The 19,338-nt window shown below is 65.4% G+C and overlaps 2 protein-coding genes across 2 annotated transcripts in view; one reads left to right on the top strand and one right to left on the bottom strand.

Annotated features, from left to right (window-relative positions):
- The window catches only part of RRP1B (ribosomal RNA processing 1B), a 71,969-nt gene extending 57,042 nt beyond the window's left edge, over nt 1-14,927 (bottom strand). The window contains exons 1-4 of the mRNA XM_068266435.1: nt 14,667-14,927; nt 5,288-5,370; nt 5,151-5,208; nt 3-19 (exon numbers count right to left, since the gene is read on the bottom strand). Coding sequence (XP_068122536.1) covers nt 3-19; nt 5,151-5,208; nt 5,288-5,370; nt 14,667-14,865 — 357 coding nt within the window. The 5' untranslated portion in view covers nt 14,866-14,927. The remainder of the gene's footprint in view (nt 1-2; nt 20-5,150; nt 5,209-5,287; nt 5,371-14,666) is intronic.
- Nucleotides 14,894-19,338, top strand: part of HSF2BP (heat shock transcription factor 2 binding protein) — an 83,019-nt gene continuing 78,574 nt past the window's right edge. Inside the window, exon 1 of the mRNA XM_068271039.1 lies at nt 14,894-14,948. The gene's annotated coding sequence lies outside the window, so the exon portion shown is untranslated. The remainder of the gene's footprint in view (nt 14,949-19,338) is intronic.

Genomic DNA, 19,338 nt, shown 5'->3' on the forward strand with positions numbered 1-19,338 from the left:
GCTCTGATGAAGAGATTTCCTGAGGAGACAAAAGTTCAGCAGTGAGGTGGGTGGGGGGAGGCGGGGCAGACTACAGACGCAATCGCGTGGGAAGGGCCCGGATGCAAACACGGCAGGGGGGGGGCCGGAGGGCAGGCGCAGCCAGCAGTGCGGGGACCGGAGGGCAGGCGCAGTCAGCAGTGCGGGGACCGGAGGGCAGGCGCAGTCAGCAGTGCGGGGACCGGAGGGCAGGCGCAGCCAGCAGTGCGGGGACCGGAGGGCAGGCGCAGTCAGCAGTGCGGGGACCGGAGGGCAGGCGCAGTCAGCAGTGCGGGGACCGGAGGGCAGGCGCAGTCAGCAGTGCGGGGACCGGAGGGCAGGCGCAGTCAGCAGTGCGGGGACCGGAGGGCAGGCGCAGTCAGCAGTGCGGGGACCGGAGGGCAGGCGCAGTCAGCAGTGCGGGGACCGGAGGGCAGGCGCAGCCAGCAGTGCGGGGACCGGAGGGCAGGCGCAGTCAGCAGTGCGGGGACCGGAGGGCAGGCGCAGCCAGCAGTGCGGGGACCGGAGGGCAGGCGCAGCCAGCAGTGCGGGGACCGGAGGGCAGGCGCAGCCAGCAGTGCGGGGACCGGAGGGCAGGCGCAGTCAGCAGTGCGGGGACCGGAGGGCAGGCGCAGCCAGCAGTGCGGGGACCGGAGGGCAGGCGCAGTCAGCAGTGCGGGGACCGGAGGGCAGGCGCAGTCAGCAGTGCGGGGACCGGAGGGCAGGCGCAGCCAGCAGTGCGGGGACCGGAGGGCAGGCGCAGTCAGCAGTGCGGGGACCGGAGGGCAGGCGCAGCCAGCAGTGCGGGGACCGGAGGGCAGGCGCAGTCAGCAGTGCGGGGACCGGAGGGCAGGCGCAGTCAGCAGTGCGGGGACCGGAGGGCAGGCGCAGTCAGCAGTGCGGGGACCGGAGGGCAGGCGCAGCCAGCAGTGCGGGGACCGGAGGGCAGGCGCAGTCAGCAGTGCGGGGGACCGGAGGGCAGGCGCAGTCAGCAGTGCGGGGACCGGAGGGCAGGCGCAGTCAGCAGTGCGGGGACCGGAGGGCAGGCGCAGTCAGCAGTGCGGGGACCGGAGGGCAGGCGCAGTCAGCAGTGCGGGGGACCGGAGGGCAGGCGCAGTCAGCAGTGCGGGGACCGGAGGGCAGGCGCAGTCAGCAGTGCGGGGACCGGAGGGCAGGCGCAGTCAGCAGTGCGGGGACCGGAGGGCAGGCGCAGCCAGCAGTGCGGGGACCGGAGGGCAGGCGCAGCCAGCAGTGCGGGGACCGGAGGGCAGGCGCAGTCAGCAGTGCGGGGACCGGAGGGCAGGCGCAGTCAGCAGTGCGGGGACCGGAGGGCAGGCGCAGTCAGCAGTGCGGGGACCGGAGGGCAGGCGCAGCCAGCAGTGCGGGGACCGGAGGGCAGGCGCAGTCAGCAGTGCGGGGACCGGAGGGCAGGCGCAGCCAGCAGTGCGGGGACCGGAGGGCAGGCGCAGTCAGCAGTGCGGGGACCGGAGGGCAGGCGCAGTCAGCAGTGCGGGGACCGGAGGGCAGGCGCAGTCAGCAGTGCGGGGACCGGAGGGCAGGCGCAGCCAGCAGTGCGGGGACCGGAGGGCAGGCGCAGCCAGCAGTGCGGGGACCGGAGGGCAGGCGCAGTCAGCAGTGCGGGGACCGGAGGGCAGGCGCAGCCAGCAGTGCGGGGACCGGAGGGCAGGCGCAGCCAGCAGTGCGGGGACCGGAGGGCAGGCGCAGCCAGCAGTGCGGGGACCGGAGGGCAGGCGCAGCCAGCAGTGCGGGGACCGGAGGGCAGGCGCAGCCAGCAGTGCGGGGACCGGAGGGCAGGCGCAGCCAGCAGTGCGGGGACCGGAGGGCAGGCGCAGCCAGCAGTGCGGGGACCGGAGGGCAGGCGCAGTCAGCAGTGCGGGGACCGGAGGGCAGGCGCAGTCAGCAGTGCGGGGACCGGAGGGCAGGCGCAGTCAGCAGTGCGGGGACCGGAGGGCAGGCGCAGTCAGCAGTGCGGGGACCGGAGGGCAGGCGCAGTCAGCAGTGCGGGGACCGGAGGGCAGGCGCAGTCAGCAGTGCGGGGACCGGAGGGCAGGCGCAGTCAGCAGTGCGGGGACCGGAGGGCAGGCGCAGTCAGCAGTGCGGGGACCGGAGGGCAGGCGCAGTCAGCAGTGCGGGGACCGGAGGGCAGGCGCAGTCAGCAGTGCGGGGACCGGAGGGCAGGCGCAGTCAGCAGTGCGGGGACCGGAGGGCAGGCGCAGTCAGCAGTGCGGGGACCGGAGGGCAGGCGCAGTCAGCAGTGCGGGGACCGGAGGGCAGGCGCAGTCAGCAGTGCGGGGACCGGAGGGCAGGCGCAGCCAGCAGTGCGGGGACCGGAGGGCAGGCGCAGCCAGCAGTGCGGGGACCGGAGGGCAGGCGCAGCCAGCAGTGCGGGGACCGGAGGGCAGGCGCAGCCAGCAGTGCGGGGACCGGAGGGCAGGCGCAGCCAGCAGTGCGGGGACCGGAGGGCAGGCGCAGCCAGCAGTGCGGGGACCGGAGGGCAGGCGCAGCCAGCAGTGCGGGGACCGGAGGGCAGGCGCAGCCAGCAGTGCGGGGACCGGAGGGCAGGCGCAGCCAGCAGTGCGGGGACCGGAGGGCAGGCGCAGCCAGCAGTGCGGGGACCGGAGGGCAGGCGCAGCCAGCAGTGCGGGGACCGGAGGGCAGGCGCAGCCAGCAGTGCGGGGACCGGAGGGCAGGCGCAGCCAGCAGTGCGGGGACCGGAGGGCAGGCGCAGTCAGCAGTGCGGGGACCGGAGGGCAGGCGCAGTCAGCAGTGCGGGCACCGGAGGGCAGGCGCAGCCAGCAGTGCGGGGACCGGAGGGCAGGCGCAGCCAGCAGTGCGGGGACCGGAGGGCAGGCGCAGCCAGCAGTGCGGGGACCGGAGGGCAGGCGCAGCCAGCAGTGCGGGGACCGGAGGGCAGGCGCAGCCAGCAGTGCGGGGACCGGAGGGCAGGCGCAGCCAGCAGTGCGGGGACCGGAGGGCAGGCGCAGCCAGCAGTGCGGGGACCGGAGGGCAGGCGCAGCCAGCAGTGCGGGGACCGGAGGGCAGGCGCAGTCAGCAGTGCGGGGACCGGAGGGCAGGCGCAGTCAGCAGTGCGGGGACCGGAGGGCAGGCGCAGTCAGCAGTGCGGGGACCGGAGGGCAGGCGCAGTCAGCAGTGCGGGGACCGGAGGGCAGGCGCAGTCAGCAGTGCGGGGACCGGAGGGCAGGCGCAGTCAGCAGTGCGGGGACCGGAGGGCAGGCGCAGTCAGCAGTGCGGGGACCGGAGGGCAGGCGCAGTCAGCAGTGCGGGGACCGGAGGGCAGGCGCAGTCAGCAGTGCGGGGACCGGAGGGCAGGCGCAGTCAGCAGTGCGGGGACCGGAGGGCAGGCGCAGTCAGCAGTGCGGGGACCGGAGGGCAGGCGCAGTCAGCAGTGCGGGGACCGGAGGGCAGGCGCAGTCAGCAGTGCGGGGACCGGAGGGCAGGCGCAGTCAGCAGTGCGGGGACCGGAGGGCAGGCGCAGTCAGCAGTGCGGGGACCGGAGGGCAGGCGCAGTCAGCAGTGCGGGGACCGGAGGGCAGGCGCAGTCAGCAGTGCGGGGACCGGAGGGCAGGCGCAGTCAGCAGTGCGGGGACCGGAGGGCAGGCGCAGTCAGCAGTGCGGGGACCGGAGGGCAGGCGCAGTCAGCAGTGCGGGGACCGGAGGGCAGGCGCAGTCAGCAGTGCGGGGACCGGAGGGCAGGCGCAGTCAGCAGTGCGGGGACCGGAGGGCAGGCGCAGTCAGCAGTGCGGGGACCGGAGGGCAGGCGCAGTCAGCAGTGCGGGGACCGGAGGGCAGGCGCAGTCAGCAGTGCGGGGACCGGAGGGCAGGCGCAGTCAGCAGTGCGGGGACCGGAGGGCAGGCGCAGTCAGCAGTGCGGGGACCGGAGGGCAGGCGCAGTCAGCAGTGCGGGGACCGGAGGGCAGGCGCAGTCAGCAGTGCGGGGACCGGAGGGCAGGCGCAGTCAGCAGTGCGGGGACCGGAGGGCAGGCGCAGTCAGCAGTGCGGGGACCGGAGGGCAGGCGCAGTCAGCAGTGCGGGGACCGGAGGGCAGACAGTCAGCAGGGGAGTGGGGACAGCACAGAGGAGTGGAAGGCAGACAGTCAGCCGGGGGGGGGGGGGTGGGGACAGCACAGAGGAGGAGCTGAGGGCAGACAATCAGCAGGGGGGCAGGGACAGAACAGAGAAGGAGCGGAAGGCAGACAGCCAGCCAGGGGGTGGGGACAGCACAGAAGAGGAGCTGAGGGCAGACAGTCAGCAAGGGGGTGGGGATAGCACAGAGGAGGAGCGGAAGGCAGTGAGTCAGCAGGGGGGCGGGGACAGCACAGAGGTGGAGCAGAGGGCAGACAGTCAGCAAGGGGGTGGGGACAGCACAGAGGAGGAGCAGAGGGCAGTCAGCCGGGGAGTGGGGACAGCACAGAGGAGGAGCGGAGGGCAGACAGTCAGCAAGGGGGTGGGGACAGCACAGAGGAGGAGCGGAAGGCAGAGAGTCAGCAGGGGGGCAGGGACAGCACAGAGGAGGAGCAGAGGGCAGACAGTCAGCAGCAAGGTGGGGACAGCACAGAGGAGGAGCTGAGGGCAGCCAGTCAGCCGGGGGTGGGGACAGCACAGAGGAGGAGCTGAGGGTAGACCGTCAGCAGGGGGGTGGGGACAGCACAGAGGAGGAGCTGAGGGCAGACAGTCAGCAGGGGGGTGGGGACAGCACAGAGGAGGAGCTGAGGGCAGACAGTCAGCAGGGGGGCAGGGACAGCACAGAGGAGGAGCGGAAAGCAGACAGTCAGCAGGGGGCAGGGACAGCACAGAGGAGGATCGGAAGGCAGACAGTCAGCAGCGAGGTGGGGACAGCACAGAGGAGGAGCAGAAGGCAGACAGTCAGCCAGGGGGTTGGGGACAGCACAGAGGAGCGAAAGGCAGACAGTCAGCAGCGAGGTGGGGACAGCACAGAGGAGGAGCGGAAGGCAGACAGTCAGCCAGGGGGTGAGGACAGCACAGAGGAGGAGCGGAACGCAGACAGTCAGCCAGGGGGGTGGGGACAGCACAGAGGAGGAGCTGAGGGCAGACACACAAACACGGCGAGACAATCAGTGAACATGACTTACGAGACTCTCTGGACTGCAGAGAGTGAACCAGCTTTGCCATATTCAGTGCCAGCTCTTCCTGCAGAAAGAAGAGAACAAGAAGTGGGTAATTTGTTCCCCTTCCCTGGCTGGGTGCCGCCTATACCCCCAACATGTACCTGCAGCAGTGGCTTGTCCTGCATCCACATACAGTAGAAGAGTCCTTTCCATATCTTACTGAACTCATCTGCACCAAATCCTCCTGTTCAAATAGACAAAAATCACTTAGTGCCACGCCCACTTCTGTGACCCCTCCCCTTACTACTGCCCCTTCCCTTCCTCGGCTACCAAGGGATGGGTAGGAGAACCCCTGTGAGGTGAGGAGCCCTCCCAGGGCTTGGCAAGAGACCCCTGTGAAGTGAGGAGCCCACAGGGCTTGGCAGGAGAACCCAGTGAGGTGAGGAGACCCCCAGGGCTGGGCAGGAGACCCGTGAGGAGAGGAGCCCCTCAGGGCTGGACAGGAGACCCCTGTGAGGTGAGGAGACCCCCAGGGCTGGGCAGGAGACCCCTGTGAGGTGAGGAGACCCCCAGGGCTGGGCAGGAGACCCCTGTGAGGAGAGGAGCCCCTCAGGGCTGGGCAGGAGACCCCTGTGAGGTGAGGAGACCCCCAGGGCTGGGCAGGAGACCCCTGTGAGGAGAGGAGCCCCTCAGGGCTGGGCAGGAGACCCCTGTGAGGTGAGGAGACCCCCAGGGCTGGGCAGGAGACCCCTGTGAGGAGAGGAGCCCCTCAGGGCTGGGCAGGAGACCCCTGTGAGGTGAGGAGACCCCCAGGGCTGGGCAGGAGACCCCTGTGAGGAGAGGAGCCCCTCAGGGATGGGTAGGAGAACCCCTATGAGGTGAGGAGCCCACAGGGCTTGGCAGGAGAAACCTGTGAGGTGAGGAGACCCCCAGGGCTGGGCAGGAGACCCCTGTGAGGAGAGGAGACCCCCAGGGCTGGGCAGGAGACCACTGTGAGGAGAGGAGCCCCTCAGGGCTGGGCAGGAGACCCCTGTGAGGTGAGGAGACCCCCAGGGCTGGGCAGGAGACCCCTGTGAGGAGAGGAGCCCCTCAGGGCTGGGCAGGAGACCCCTGTGAGGTGAGGAGACCCCCAGGGCTGGGCAGGAGACCCCTGTGAGGAGAGGAGCCCCTCAGGGATGGGTAGGAGAACCCCTGTGAGGTGAGGAGCCCCCTGTGCTGGACAGGAGACCCCCTGTGAGGAGAGGAGCCCCTCAGGGCTGGGCAGGAGACCCCTGTGAGGTGAGGAGACCCCCAGGGCTGGGCAGGAGACCCCTGTGAGGAGAGGAGCCCCTCAGGGATGGGTAGGAGAACCCCTGTGAGGTGAGGAGCCCACAGGGCTTGGCAGGAGAACCCTGTGAGGTGAGGAGACCCCCAGGGCTGGGCAGGAGACCCCTGTGAGGAGAGGAGCCCCCCTGTGAGGAGAGGAGCCCCCCAGGGCTGGACAGGAGACCCCCTGTGAGGAGAGGAGACCCCAGTGAGGAGCCCCCCAGGGCTGGACAGGAGACCCCCTGTGAGGAGAGGAGCCCCCCAGGGCTGGGCAGGAGACTCCTGTGAGGTGAGGAGACCCCCAGGGCTGGGCAGGAGACCCCTGTGAGGAGAGGAGCCCCTCAGGGCTGGGCAGGAGACCCCTGTGAGGTGAGGAGACCCCCAGGGCTGGGCAGGAGACCCCTGTGAGGAGAGGAGCCCCTCAGGGATGGGTAGGAGAACCCCTATGAGGTGAGGAGCCCACAGGGCTTGGCAGGAGAAACCTGTGAGGTGAGGAGACCCCCAGGGCTGGGCAGGAGACCCCTGTGAGGAGAGGAGACCCCCAGGGCTGGGCAGGAGACCCCTGTGAGGAGAGGAGCCCCTCAGGGCTGGGCAGGAGACCCCTGTGAGGTGAGGAGACCCCCAGGGCTGGGCAGGAGACCCCTGTGAGGAGAGGAGCCCCTCAGGGCTGGGCAGGAGACCCCTGTGAGGTGAGGAGACCCCCAGGGCTGGGCAGGAGACCCCTGTGAGGAGAGGAGCCCCTCAGGGATGGGTAGGAGAACCCCTGTGAGGTGAGGAGCCCCCTGTGCTGGACAGGAGACCCCCTGTGAGGAGAGGAGCCCCTCAGGGCTGGGCAGGAGACCCCTGTGAGGTGAGGAGACCCCCAGGGCTGGGCAGGAGACCCCTGTGAGGAGAGGAGCCCCTCAGGGCTTGGCAGGAGAACCCTGTGAGGTGAGGAGACCCCCAGGGCTGGGCAGGAGACCCCTGTGAGGAGAGGAGCCCCCCTGTGAGGAGAGGAGCCCCCCAGGGCTGGACAGGAGACCCCCTGTGAGGAGAGGAGACCCCAGTGAGGAGCCCCCCAGGGCTGGACATGAGACCCCCTGTGAGGAGAGGAGCCCCCCAGGGCTGGGCAGGAGACCCCTGTGAGGTGAGGAGACCCCTGTGAGGAGAGGAGCCCCTCAGGGCTGGGCAGGAGACCCCTGTGAGGTGAGGAGACCCCAGTGAGGAGCCCCCCAGGGCTGGACATGAGACCCCCTGTGAGGAGAGGAGCCCCCCAGGGCTGGGCAGGAGACCCCCTGTGAGGTGAGGAGACCCCCAGGGCTGGACATGAGACCCCCTGTGAGGAGAGGAGCCCCCCAGGGCTGGGCAGGAGACCCCTGTGAGGTGAGGAGACCCCCAGGGCTGGGCAGGAGACCCCTGTGAGGAGAGGAGCCCCTCAGGGCTGGGCAGGAGACCCCTGTGAGGTGAGGAGACCCCAGTGAGGAGCCCCCCAGGGCTGGGCAGGAGACCCCTGTGAGGTGAGGAGACCCCCAGGGCTGGGCAGGAGACCCCTGTGAGGAGAGGAGCCCCTCAGGGCTGGGCAGGAGACCCCTGTGAGGTGAGGAGCCCCCCAGGGCTGGACATGAGACCCCCTGTGAGGAGAGGAGCCCCCCAGGGCTGGACAGGAGACCCCTGTGAGGTGAGGAGACCCCCAGGGCTGGACATGAGACCCCCTGTGAGGAGAGGAGCCCCCCAGGGCTGGGCAGGAGACCCCTGTGAGGTGAGGAGCCCCTCAGGGCTGGGCAGGAGACCCCCTGTGAGGTGAGGAGCCCCCCCAGGGCTGGACATGAGACCCCCTGTGAGGAGAGGAGCCCCCCAGGGCTGGACAGGAGACCCCTGTGAGGTGAGGAGACCCCCAGGGCTGGACATGAGACCCCTGTGAGGTGAGGAGACCCCCAGGGCTGGACATGAGACCCCCTGTGAGGAGAGGAGCCCCCCAGGGCTGGGCAGGAGACCCCTGTGAGGTGAGGAGCCCCCCAGGGCTGGACATGAGACCCCCTGTGAGGAGAGGAGCCCCTCAGGGCTGGGCAGGAGACCCCCTGTGAGGAGAGGAGACCCCCAGGGCTGGGCAGGAGACCCCTGTGAGGTGAGGAGACCCCCAGGGCTGGGCAGGAGACCCCTGTGAGGAGAGGAGCCCCTCAGGGCTGGGCAGGAGACCCCTGTGAGGTGAGGAGACCCCCAGGGCTGGGCAGGAGACCCCTGTGAGGTGAGGAGACCCCCAGGGCTGGGCAGGAGACCCCTGTGAGGAGAGGAGCCCCTCAGGGATGGGTAGGAGAACCCCTGTGAGGTGAGGAGCCCCCTGTGCTGGACAGGAGACCCCCTGTGAGGAGAGGAGCCCCTCAGGGCTGGGCAGGAGACCCCTGTGAGGTGAGGAGACCCCCAGGGCTGGGCAGGAGACCCCTGTGAGGAGAGGAGCCCCTCAGGGATGGGTAGGAGAACCCCTGTGAGGTGAGGAGCCCACAGGGCTTGGCAGGAGAACCCTGTGAGGTGAGGAGACCCCCAGGGCTGGGCAGGAGACCCCTGTGAGGAGAGGAGCCCCCCTGTGAGGAGAGGAGCCCCCCAGGGCTGGACAGGAGACCCCCTGTGAGGAGAGGAGACCCCAGTGAGGAGCCCCCCAGGGCTGGACATGAGACCCCCTGTGAGGAGAGGAGCCCCCCAGGGCTGGGCAGGAGACCCCTGTGAGGAGAGGAGACCCCCAGGGCTGGGCAGGAGACCCCTGTGAGGAGAGGAGCCCCTCAGGGCTGGGCAGGAGACCCCTGTGAGGAGAGGAGACCCCAGTGAGGAGCCCCCCAGGGCTGGACATGAGACCCCCTGTGAGGAGAGGAGCCCCCCAGGGCTGGGCAGGAGACCCCTGTGAGGTGAGGAGACCCCCAGGGCTGGACATGAGACCCCCTGTGAGGAGAGGAGCCCCCCAGGGCTGGGCAGGAGACCCCTGTGAGGTGAGGAGACCCCCAGGGCTGGGCAGGAGACCCCTGTGAGTAGAGGAGACCCTCAGGGCTGGGCAGGAGACCCCTGTGAGGTGAGGAGCCCCCCAGGGCTGGACATGAGACCCCCTGTGAGGAGAGGAGCCCCCCAGGGCTGGACAGGAGACCCCTGTGAGGTGAGGAGACCCCCAGGGCGGGACAGGAGACCCCCTGTGAGGAGAGGAGCCCCCCAGGGATGGGTAGGAGACCCCCTGAGAGGTGAGGAGCCCCCCAGGGCTGGGCAGGAGACCCTCTGTGAGGTGAGGAGACCCCCAGGGCTGGACATGAGACCCCCTGTGAGGAGAGGAGACCCCCAGGGCTGGACATGAGACCCCCTGTGAGGAGAGGAGCCCCCCAGGGCTGGGCAGGAGACCCCTGTGAGGAGAGGAGCCCCCCAGGGCTGGGCAGGAGACCCCTGTGAGGAGAGGAGCCCCTCAGGGCTGGGCAGGAGACCCCTGTGAGGTGAGGAGCCCCCCAGGGCTGGGCAGGAGCCCCCTGTGAGGAGAGGAGCCCCTCAGGGCTGGGCAGGAGACCCCTGTGAGTGAGGAGAGGAGCCCCCCAGGGCTGGGCAGGAGCCCCCTGTGAGGAGAGGAGCCCCTCAGGGCTGGGCAGGAGACCCCTGTGAGTGAGGAGAGGAGCCCCCCAGGGCTGGGCAGGAGCCCCCTGTGAGGAGAGGAGCCCCTCAGGGCTGGGCAGGAGACCCCTGTGAGTGAGGAGAGGAGCCCCCCAGGGCTGGGCAGGAGACCCCCTGTGAGGTGAGGAGCCCCTCAGGGCTGGACAGGAGACCCCCTGTGAGTGAGGATAGGAGCCCCCCAGGGCTGGGCAGGAGACCCCTGTGAGGAGAGGAGCCCCTCAGGGCTGGGCAGGAGACCCCTGTGAGATGAGGAGCCTCTCAGGGCTGGGCAGGAGACCCCCTGTGAGGTGAGGAGCCTCTCAGGGCTGGGCAGGAGACCCCCTGTGAGGTGAGGAGCCCCTCAGGGCTGGGCAGGAGCCCCCTGTGAGGAGAGGAGCCCCCCAGGGCTGGACAGGAGACCCCTGTGAGGTGAGGAGACCCCAGTGAGGAGCCCCCCAGGGCTGGACAGGAGACCCCTGTGAGGTGAGGAGACCCCAGTGAGGAGCCCCCCAGGGATGGGTAGGAGAACCCCTGTGAGGAGAGGAGCCCCCCGGTGAGTGAGGTGAGGAGACCCCCTGGGCTGGGCAGGAGACCCCTGTGAGGAGAGGAGCCCCTCAGGGCTGGACAGGAGACCCCCTGTGAGGTGAGGAGCCCTCTGTGCTGGACAGGAGCCCCCTGTGAGGAGAGGAGACCCCCAGGGCTGGGCAGGAGACCCCCTGTGAGGTGAGGAGACCCCAGTGAGGAGCCCCCCAGGGATGGGTAGGAGAACCCCTGTGAGGAGAGGAGCCCCCCGGTGAGTGAGGTGAGGAGACCCCCTGGGCTGGGCAGGAGACCCCTGTGAGGAGAGGAGCCCCTCAGGGCTGGACAGGAGACCCCCTGTGAGGTGAGGAGCCCTCTGTGCTGGACAGGAGACCCCCTGTGAGGAGAGGAGCCCCTCAGGGCTGGACAGGAGACGCCCTGTGAGGTGAGGAGCCCTCTGTGCTGGACAGGAGACCCCCTGTGAGGTGAGGAGACCCCCAGGGCTGGGCAGGAGACCCCTGTGAGGAGAGGAGCCCCTCAGGGCTGGGCAGGAGACCCCTGTGAGGTGAGGAGACCCCAGTGAGGAGCCCCCCAGGGCTGGACATGAGACCCCCTGTGAGGAGAGGAGCCCCCCAGGGCTGGGCAGGAGACCCCTGTGAGGTGAGGAGACCCCCAGGGCTGGGCAGGAGACCCCTGTGAGGAGATGAGCCCCTCAGGGCTGGGCAGGAGACCCCTGTGAGGTGAGGAGCCCCCCAGGGCTGGACATGAGACCCCCTGTGAGGAGCCCCCCAGGGCTGGGCAGGAGACCCCTGTGAGGTGAGGAGCCCCTCAGGGCTGGGCAGGAGACCCCCTGTGAGGAGAGGAGCCCCCCAGGGCTGGACAGGAGACCCCTGTGAGGTGAGGAGACCCCCAGGGCTGGACATGAGACCCCTGTGAGGTGAGGAGACCCCCAGGGCTGGACATGAGACCCCCTGTGAGGAGAGGAGCCCCCCAGGGCTGGGCAGGAGACCCCTGTGAGGTGAGGAGCCCCCCAGGGCTGGACATGAGACCCCCTGTGAGGAGAGGAGCCCCTCAGGGCTGGGCAGGAGACCCCCTGTGAGGAGAGGAGCCCCCCAGGGCTGGGCAGGAGACCCCTGTGAGGTGAGGAGACCCCCAGGGCTGGGCAGGAGACCCCTGTGAGGAGAGGAGCCCCTCAGGGCTGGGCAGGAGACCCCTGTGAGGTGAGGAGACCCCCAGGGCTGGGCAGGAGACCCCTGTGAGGTGAGGAGACCCCCAGGGCTGGGCAGGAGACCCCTGTGAGGAGAGGAGCCCCTCAGGGCTGGGCAGGAGACCCCTGTGAGGTGAGGAGACCCCCAGGGCTGGGCAGGAGACCCCTGTGAGGTGAGGAGACCCCCAGGGCTGGGCAGGAGACCCCTGTGAGGAGAGGAGCCCCTCAGGGCTGGGCAGGAGACCCCTGTGAGGAGAGGAGCCCCCCTGTGAGGAGAGGAGCCCCCCAGGGCTGGACAGGAGACCCCCTGTGAGGAGAGGAGACCCCAGTGAGGAGCCCCCCAGGGCTGGACATGAGACCCCCTGTGAGGAGAGGAGCCCCCCAGGGCTGGGCAGGAGACCCCTGTGAGGAGAGGAGACCCCCAGGGCTGGGCAGGAGACCCCTGTGAGGAGAGGAGCCCCTCAGGGCTGGGCAGGAGACCCCTGTGAGGTGAGGAGACCCCAGTGAGGAGCCCCCCAGGGCTGGACATGAGACCCCCTGTGAGGAGAGGAGCCCCCCAGGGCTGGGCAGGAGACCCCTGTGAGGTGAGGAGACCCCCAGGGCTGGACATGAGACCCCCTGTGAGGAGAGGAGCCCCCCAGGGCTGGGCAGGAGACCCCTGTGAGGTGAGGAGACCCCCAGGGCTGGGCAGGAGACCCCTGTGAGGAGAGGAGCCCCTCAGGGCTGGGCAGGAGACCCCTGTGAGGTGAGGAGACCCCAGTGAGGAGCCCCTCAGAGCTGGACATGAGACCCCCTGTGAGGAGAGGAGCCCCCCAGGGCTGGGCAGGAGACCCCTGTGAGGAGAGGAGACCCTCAGGGCTGGGCAGGAGACCCCTGTGAGGTGAGGAGCCCCCCAGGGCTGGACATGAGACCCCCTGTGAGGAGAGGAGCCCCCCAGGGCTGGACAGGAGACCCCTGTGAGGTGAGGAGACCCCCAGGGCGGGACAGGAGACCCCCTGTGAGGAGAGGAGCCCCCCAGGGATGGGTAGGAGACCCCCTGAGAGGTGAGGAGTCCCCCAGGGCTGGGCAGGAGACCCTCTGTGAGGTGAGGAGACCCCCAGGGCTGGACATGAGACCCCCTGTGAGGAGAGGAGCCCCCCAGGGCTGGGCAGGAGACCCCTGTGAGGAGAGGAGCCCCCCAGGGCTGGGCAGGAGACCCCTGTGAGGAGAGGAGCCCCTCAGGGCTGGGCAGGAGACCCCTGTGAGGTGAGGAGCCCCCCAGGGCTGGGCAGGAGCCCCCTGTGAGGAGAGGAGCCCCTCAGGGCTGGGCAGGAGACCCCTGTGAGTGAGGAGAGGAGCCCCCCAGGGCTGGGCAGGAGCCCCCTGTGAGGAGAGGAGCCCCTCAGGGCTGGGCAGGAGACCCCTGTGAGTGAGGAGAGGAGCCCCCCAGGGCTGGGCAGGAGCCCCCTGTGAGGAGAGGAGCCCCTCAGGGCTAGGCAGGAGACCCCTGTGAGTGAGGAGAGGAGCCCCCCAGGGCTGGGCAGGAGACCCCCTGTGAGGTGAGGAGCCCCTCAGGGCTGGACAGGAGACCCCCTGTGAGTGAGGAGAGGAGCCCCCCAGGGCTGGGCAGGAGACCCCTGTGAGGAGAGGAGCCCCTCAGGGCTGGGCAGGAGACCCCTGTGAGGTGAGGAGCCTCTCAGGGCTGGGCAGGAGACCCCCTGTGAGGTGAGGAGCCTCTCAGGGCTGGGCAGGAGACCCCCTGTGAGGTGAGGAGCCCCTCAGGGCTGGGCAGGAGCCCCCTGTGAGGAGAGGAGCCCCCCAGGGCTGGACAGGAGACCCCTGTGAGGTGAGGAGACCCCAGTGAGGAGCCCCCCAGGGCTGGACAGGAGACCCCTGTGAGGTGAGGAGACCCCAGTGAGGAGCCCCCCAGGGATGGGTAGGAGAACCCCTGTGAGGAGAGGAGCCCCCCGGTGAGTGAGGTGAGGAGACCCCCTGGGCTGGGCAGGAGACCCCTGTGAGGAGAGGAGCCCCTCAGGGCTGGACAGGAGACCCCCTGTGAGGTGAGGAGCCCTCTGTGCTGGGCAGGAGACCCCTGTGAGGTGAGGAGCCCTCTGTGCTGGACAGGAGCCCCCTGTGAGGAGAGGAGACCCCTGTGAGGTGAGGAGCCCTCTGTGCTGGACAGGAGCCCCCTGTGAGGAGAGGAGACCCCCAGGGCTGGGCAGGAGACCCCCTGTGAGGTGAGGAGACCCCAGTGAGGAGCCCCCCAGGGATGGGTAGGAGAACCCCTGTGAGGAGAGGAGCCCCCCGGTGAGTGAGGTGAGGAGACCCCCTGGGCTGGGCAGGAGACCCCTGTGAGGTGAGGAGCCCCTCAGGGCTGGGCAGGAGACCCCCTGTGAGGTGAGGAGCCCTCTGTGCTGGACAGGAGACCCCCTGTGAGGAGAGGAGACCCCCAGGGCTGGGCAGGAGACCCCTGTGAGGAGAGGAGCCCCCTGTGAGGAGAGGAGACCCCCAGGGCTGGGCAGGAGACCCCCTGTGAGGTGAGGAGCCCCCCAGGGCTGGGCAGGAGACCCCCTGTGAGGAGAGGAGCCCCCCAGGGCTGGGCAGGAGACCCCTGTGAGGAGAGGAGCCCCCTGTGAGGAGAGGAGACCCCCAGGGCTGGGGAGGAGACCCCCTGTGAGGTGAGGAGCCCCCCAGGGCTGGGCAGGAGACCCCCTGTGAGGAGAGGAGCCCCCCAGGGCTGGGCAGGAGACCCCTGTGAGGAGAGGAGCCCCCTGTGAGGAGAGGAGACCCCCAGGGCTGGGCAGGAGACCCCTGTGAGGAGAGGAGACCCCTGTGAGGAGAGGAGACCCCCAGGGCTGGGGAGGAGACCCCCAGGGCTGGGCAAGAGACCCCTGTGAGGAGAGGAGCCCCCCGGTGGTGCTGCTGCTGCTGGTTACCCCCGGGCTGGGCGCTCCGCTGCTGCAGATAGGCTCGCAGTCTCCGCAGAGCTCTCTCCCGGGGTCGCCTCTCATTGGCCGCCAGACGCTGCGCCAGCTGCACGCAGGGATCCGCCATGCTGTCCTCACGTTGTGCCGCCCGGGCGCCTGGAGATGACGTCACCGCTGCCCGCGCTCTACTTCCGGTCTCCGGAGACATGGCGGCACTTCCGCTTCCGATAGAGTGACGTCAGCGAGAGTCAGGCCAGAGAGAGGAAAGAGCGGGAAGCTACCAGGAAGGAGGTGTGACTGACTAACCCCGCCTCTCACACACTGACCCCTCCCACCAGACTGACCCCACCTCTCCTACACTGACCCCTCCCACCAGACTGACCACCTCCCCACAAAACACTGACCCCTCCCACCAGACTGACCCCACCTCTCATACACAGACCCCTCCCACAAAACACTGACCCCACCTCTCATACACTGACCCCTCCCACAAAACACTGACCCCACCTCTCCTACACAGACCCCTTCCACAAAACACTGACCCCACCTCTCATACACAGACCCCTCCCGCAATACCCTGACCCCACCTCTCATACACTGACCCCTCCCACAAAACACTGACCCCACCTCTCATACACTGACCCCTCCCACAAAACACTGATCCTACCTCTCATGCACAGACCCCTCCCACAAAACACTGACCCCACCTCTCATACACTGACCCCTCCCACAAAACACTGACCCCACCTCTCATACACTGACCCCTCCCACAAAACACTGACCCCCACCTCTCCTACACAGACCCCTTCCACAAAACACTGACCCCACCTCTCATACACAGACCCCTCCCGCAATACCCTGACCCCACCTCTCATACACTGACCCCTCCCACAAAACACTGACCCCACCTCTCATACACTGACCCCGACCACAAAACACTGATCCTACCTCTCATGCACAGACCCCTCCCACAAAACACTGACCCCACCTCTCATACACTGACCCCTCCCACAAAACACTGATCCTACCTCTCATACACAGACCCCTCCCACAAAACACTGATCCTACCTCTCATACACAGACCCCTCCCACAAAACACTGACCCCACCTCTCATACACTGACCCCTCCCACAAAACACTGATCCTATCTCTCATACACAGACCCCTCCCACAAAACACTGACCCCACCTCTCATACACTGACCCCTCCCACAAAACACTGACCCCACCTCTCATACACTGACCCCTCCCACAAAACACTGATCCTATCTCTCATACACAGACCCCTCCCACAAAACACTGACCCCACCTCTCCTACACAGACCCCTCCCACAAAACACTGACCCCTCCTCTCATACACTGACCCCTCCCACAAAACACTGACCCCACCTCTCATACACTGACCCCTCCCACAAAACACTGATCCTACCTCTCATACACAGACCCCTCCCACAAAACACTGATCCTACCTCTCATACACAGACCCCTCCCACAAAACACTGACCCCACCTCTCATACACTGACCCCTCCCACAAAACACTGATCCTACCTCTCATACACAGACCCCTCCCACAAAACACTGGCCCCACCTCTCATACACAGACCCCTCCCACAAAACACTGTGACCTCTTTCTCTATACACTGACCATTTCCCCCATACCCTACAAACCAAAACCCGCCAGCCCTGCCTTACTATGCCAGAGATGACTTGTAGGTCTTCTCCACTAGAAGCTTCTGAAGGCGAATTCTTTGTCACAACGTGACAAAGTAAACGTTTAAGATTGGTTGGTGTTCCCATATATCCATACGTGATATAATCTCAATTGTATGTACCATTATTACAACAACAAAAAATATCAATTTTATGCAGGAAATCTGGTATTTTGCTGCCACCACTCTCTAGATTGAAACAAAGTGGAGACACCTCAGACTAGCTATTCCTAAAAATAAATGATTTGCAACCTAAAAAGAGTTATTTGCAATGTAACTAGCAATTCAACAATTTATAAAGATAAACAATGTGGTGGTGTGTCTCCTGAGGACAGAGAGGTCTAGCATGGATCAGAGATCAGACAATGCGGTAGTGTGTCTCCTGAGGACAGAGTTCTAGCATGGATCAGAGATCAGCCAATGGGGTAGTGTGTCTCTTCTGAGGACAGAGAGGTCTAGCATGGATCAGAGATCAGACAATGCGGTAGTGTGTCTCTTCTGAGGACAGAGAGTTCTAGCATGGATCAGAGATCAGACAATGCGGTAGTGTGTCTCTTCTGAGGACAGAGAGTTCTAGCATGGATCAGAGATCAGACAATGCGGTAGTGTGTCTCTTCTGAGGACAGAGAGGTCTAGCATGGATCAGAGATCAGACAATGCAGTAGTGTGTCTCTTCTGAGGACAGAGTTCTAGCATGGATCAGAGATCAGACAATGCGGTAGTGTGTCTCTTCTGAGGACAGAGAGGTCTAGCATGGATCAGAGATCAGACAATGCAGTAGTGTGTCTCTTCTGAGGACAGAGTTCTAGCATGGATCAGAGATCAGACAATGTGGTAGTGTGTCTCTTCTGAGGACAGAGAGTTCTAGCATGGATCAGAGATCAGACAATGCGGTAGTGTGTCTCTTCTGAGGACAGAGAGGTCTAGCATGGATCAGAGATCAGACAATGCAGTAGTGTGTCTCTTCTGAGGACAGAGTTCTAGCATGGATCAGAGATCAGACAATGCGGTAGTGTGTCTCCTGAGGACAGAGAGGTCTAGCATGGATCAGAGATCAGACAATGCAGTAGTGTGTCTCTTCTGAGGACAGAGTTCTAGCATGGATCAGAGATCAGACAATGCAGTAGTGTGTCTCTTCTGAGGACAGAGTTCTAGCATGGATCAGAGATCAGACAATGCGGTAGTGTGTCTCTTCTGAGGACAGAGAGCTCTAGCATAGCTCAGAGATCAGACAATGCGGTAGTGTGTCTCTCCTGAGGACAGAGCGTTCTAGCATGGATCAGAGATCAGACAATGCGGTAGTGTGTCTCCTGAGGACAGAGAGCTCTAGCATGGATCAGAGATCAGACAATGCGGTAGTGTGTCTCTTCTGAGGACAGAGAGCTCTAGCATGGATCAGAGATCAGACAATGCGGTAGTGTGTCTCCTGAGGACAGAGAGGTCTAGCATGGATCAGAGATCAGACAATGCGGTAGTGTGTCTCCTGAGGACAGAGAGGTCTAGCATGGATCAGAGATCAGACAATGCGGTAGTGTGTCTCCTGAGGACAGAGAGGTCTAGCATGGATCAGAGATCAGACAATGCAGTAGTGTGTATCTCCTGAGGACAGAGAGTTCTAGCATGGATCAGAGATCAGACAATGCAGTAGTGTGTATCTCCTGAGGACAGAGAGGTCTAGCATGGATCAGAGATCAGACAATGCAGTAGTGTGTATCTCCTGAGGACAGAGAGTTCTAGCATGGATCAGAGATCAGACAATGCAGTAGTGTGTATCTCCTGAGGACAGAGAGGTCTAGCATGGATCAGAGATCAGACAATGCGGTAGTGTGTCTCCTGAGGACAGAGAGGTCTAGCATGGATCAGAGATCAGACAATGCAGTAGTGTGTATCTCCTGAGGACAGAGAGTTCTAGCATGGATCAGAGATCAGACAATGCAGTAGTGTGTATCTCCTGAGGACAGAGAGTTCTAGCATGGATCAGAGATCAGACAATGCGGTAGTGTGTCTCTTCTGAGGACAGAGAGGTCTAGCATGGATCAGAGATCAGACAATGTGGTAGTGTGTCTCCTGAGGACAGAGAGGTCTAGCATGGATCAGAGATCAGACAATGTGGTAGTGTGTCTCTTCTGAGGACAGAGAGGTCTAGCATGGATCAGAGATCAGACAATGTGGTAGTGTGTCTCCTGAGGACAGAGAGTTCTAGCATGGATCAGAGATCAGACAATGCGGTAGTGTGTCTCCTGAGGACAGAGAGTTCTAGCATGGATCAGAGATCAAACAATGCGGTAGTGTGTCTCTTCTGAGGACAGAAAGGTCCAGCATGGATCAGAGATCAGACAATGCGGTAGTGTGTCTCTTCTGAGGACAGAGAGGTCCAGCATGGATCAGAGATCAGACAATGCAGTAGTGTGTCTCTCCTGAGGACAGAGAGTTCTAGCATGGATCAGAGATCAGACAATGTGGTAGTGTGTCTCCTGAGGACAGAGAGCTCTAGCATGGATCAGAGATCAGACAATGCAGTAGTGTGTCTCTCCTGAGGACAGAGAGTTCTAGCATGGATCAGAGATCAGACAATGTGGTAGTGTGTCTCCTGAGGACAGAGAGTTCTAGCATGGATCAGAGATCAGACAATGCGGTAGTGTGTCTCCTGAGGACAGAGAGTTCTAGCATGGATCAGAGATCAAACAATGCGGTAGTGTGTCTCTTCTGAGGACAGAGAGGTCCAGCATGGATGAGAGATCAGACAATGTGGTAGTGTGTCTCTTCTGAGGACAGAGAGTTCTAGCATGGATCAGAGATCAGACAATGCAGTAGTGTGTCTCTCCTGAGGACAGAGAGTTCTAGCATGGATCAGAGATCAGACAATGTGGCAGTGTGTCTCTTCTGAGGACAGAGAGGTCCAGCATGGATCAGAGATCAGACAATGTGGTAGTGTGTCTCTTCTGAGGACAGAGAGTTCTAGCATGGATCAG

The sequence above is a fragment of the Hyperolius riggenbachi genome, chromosome 2 (genome assembly GCF_040937935.1).
Source record: "Hyperolius riggenbachi isolate aHypRig1 chromosome 2, aHypRig1.pri, whole genome shotgun sequence".
Taxonomy (NCBI): domain Eukaryota; kingdom Metazoa; phylum Chordata; class Amphibia; order Anura; family Hyperoliidae; genus Hyperolius; species Hyperolius riggenbachi.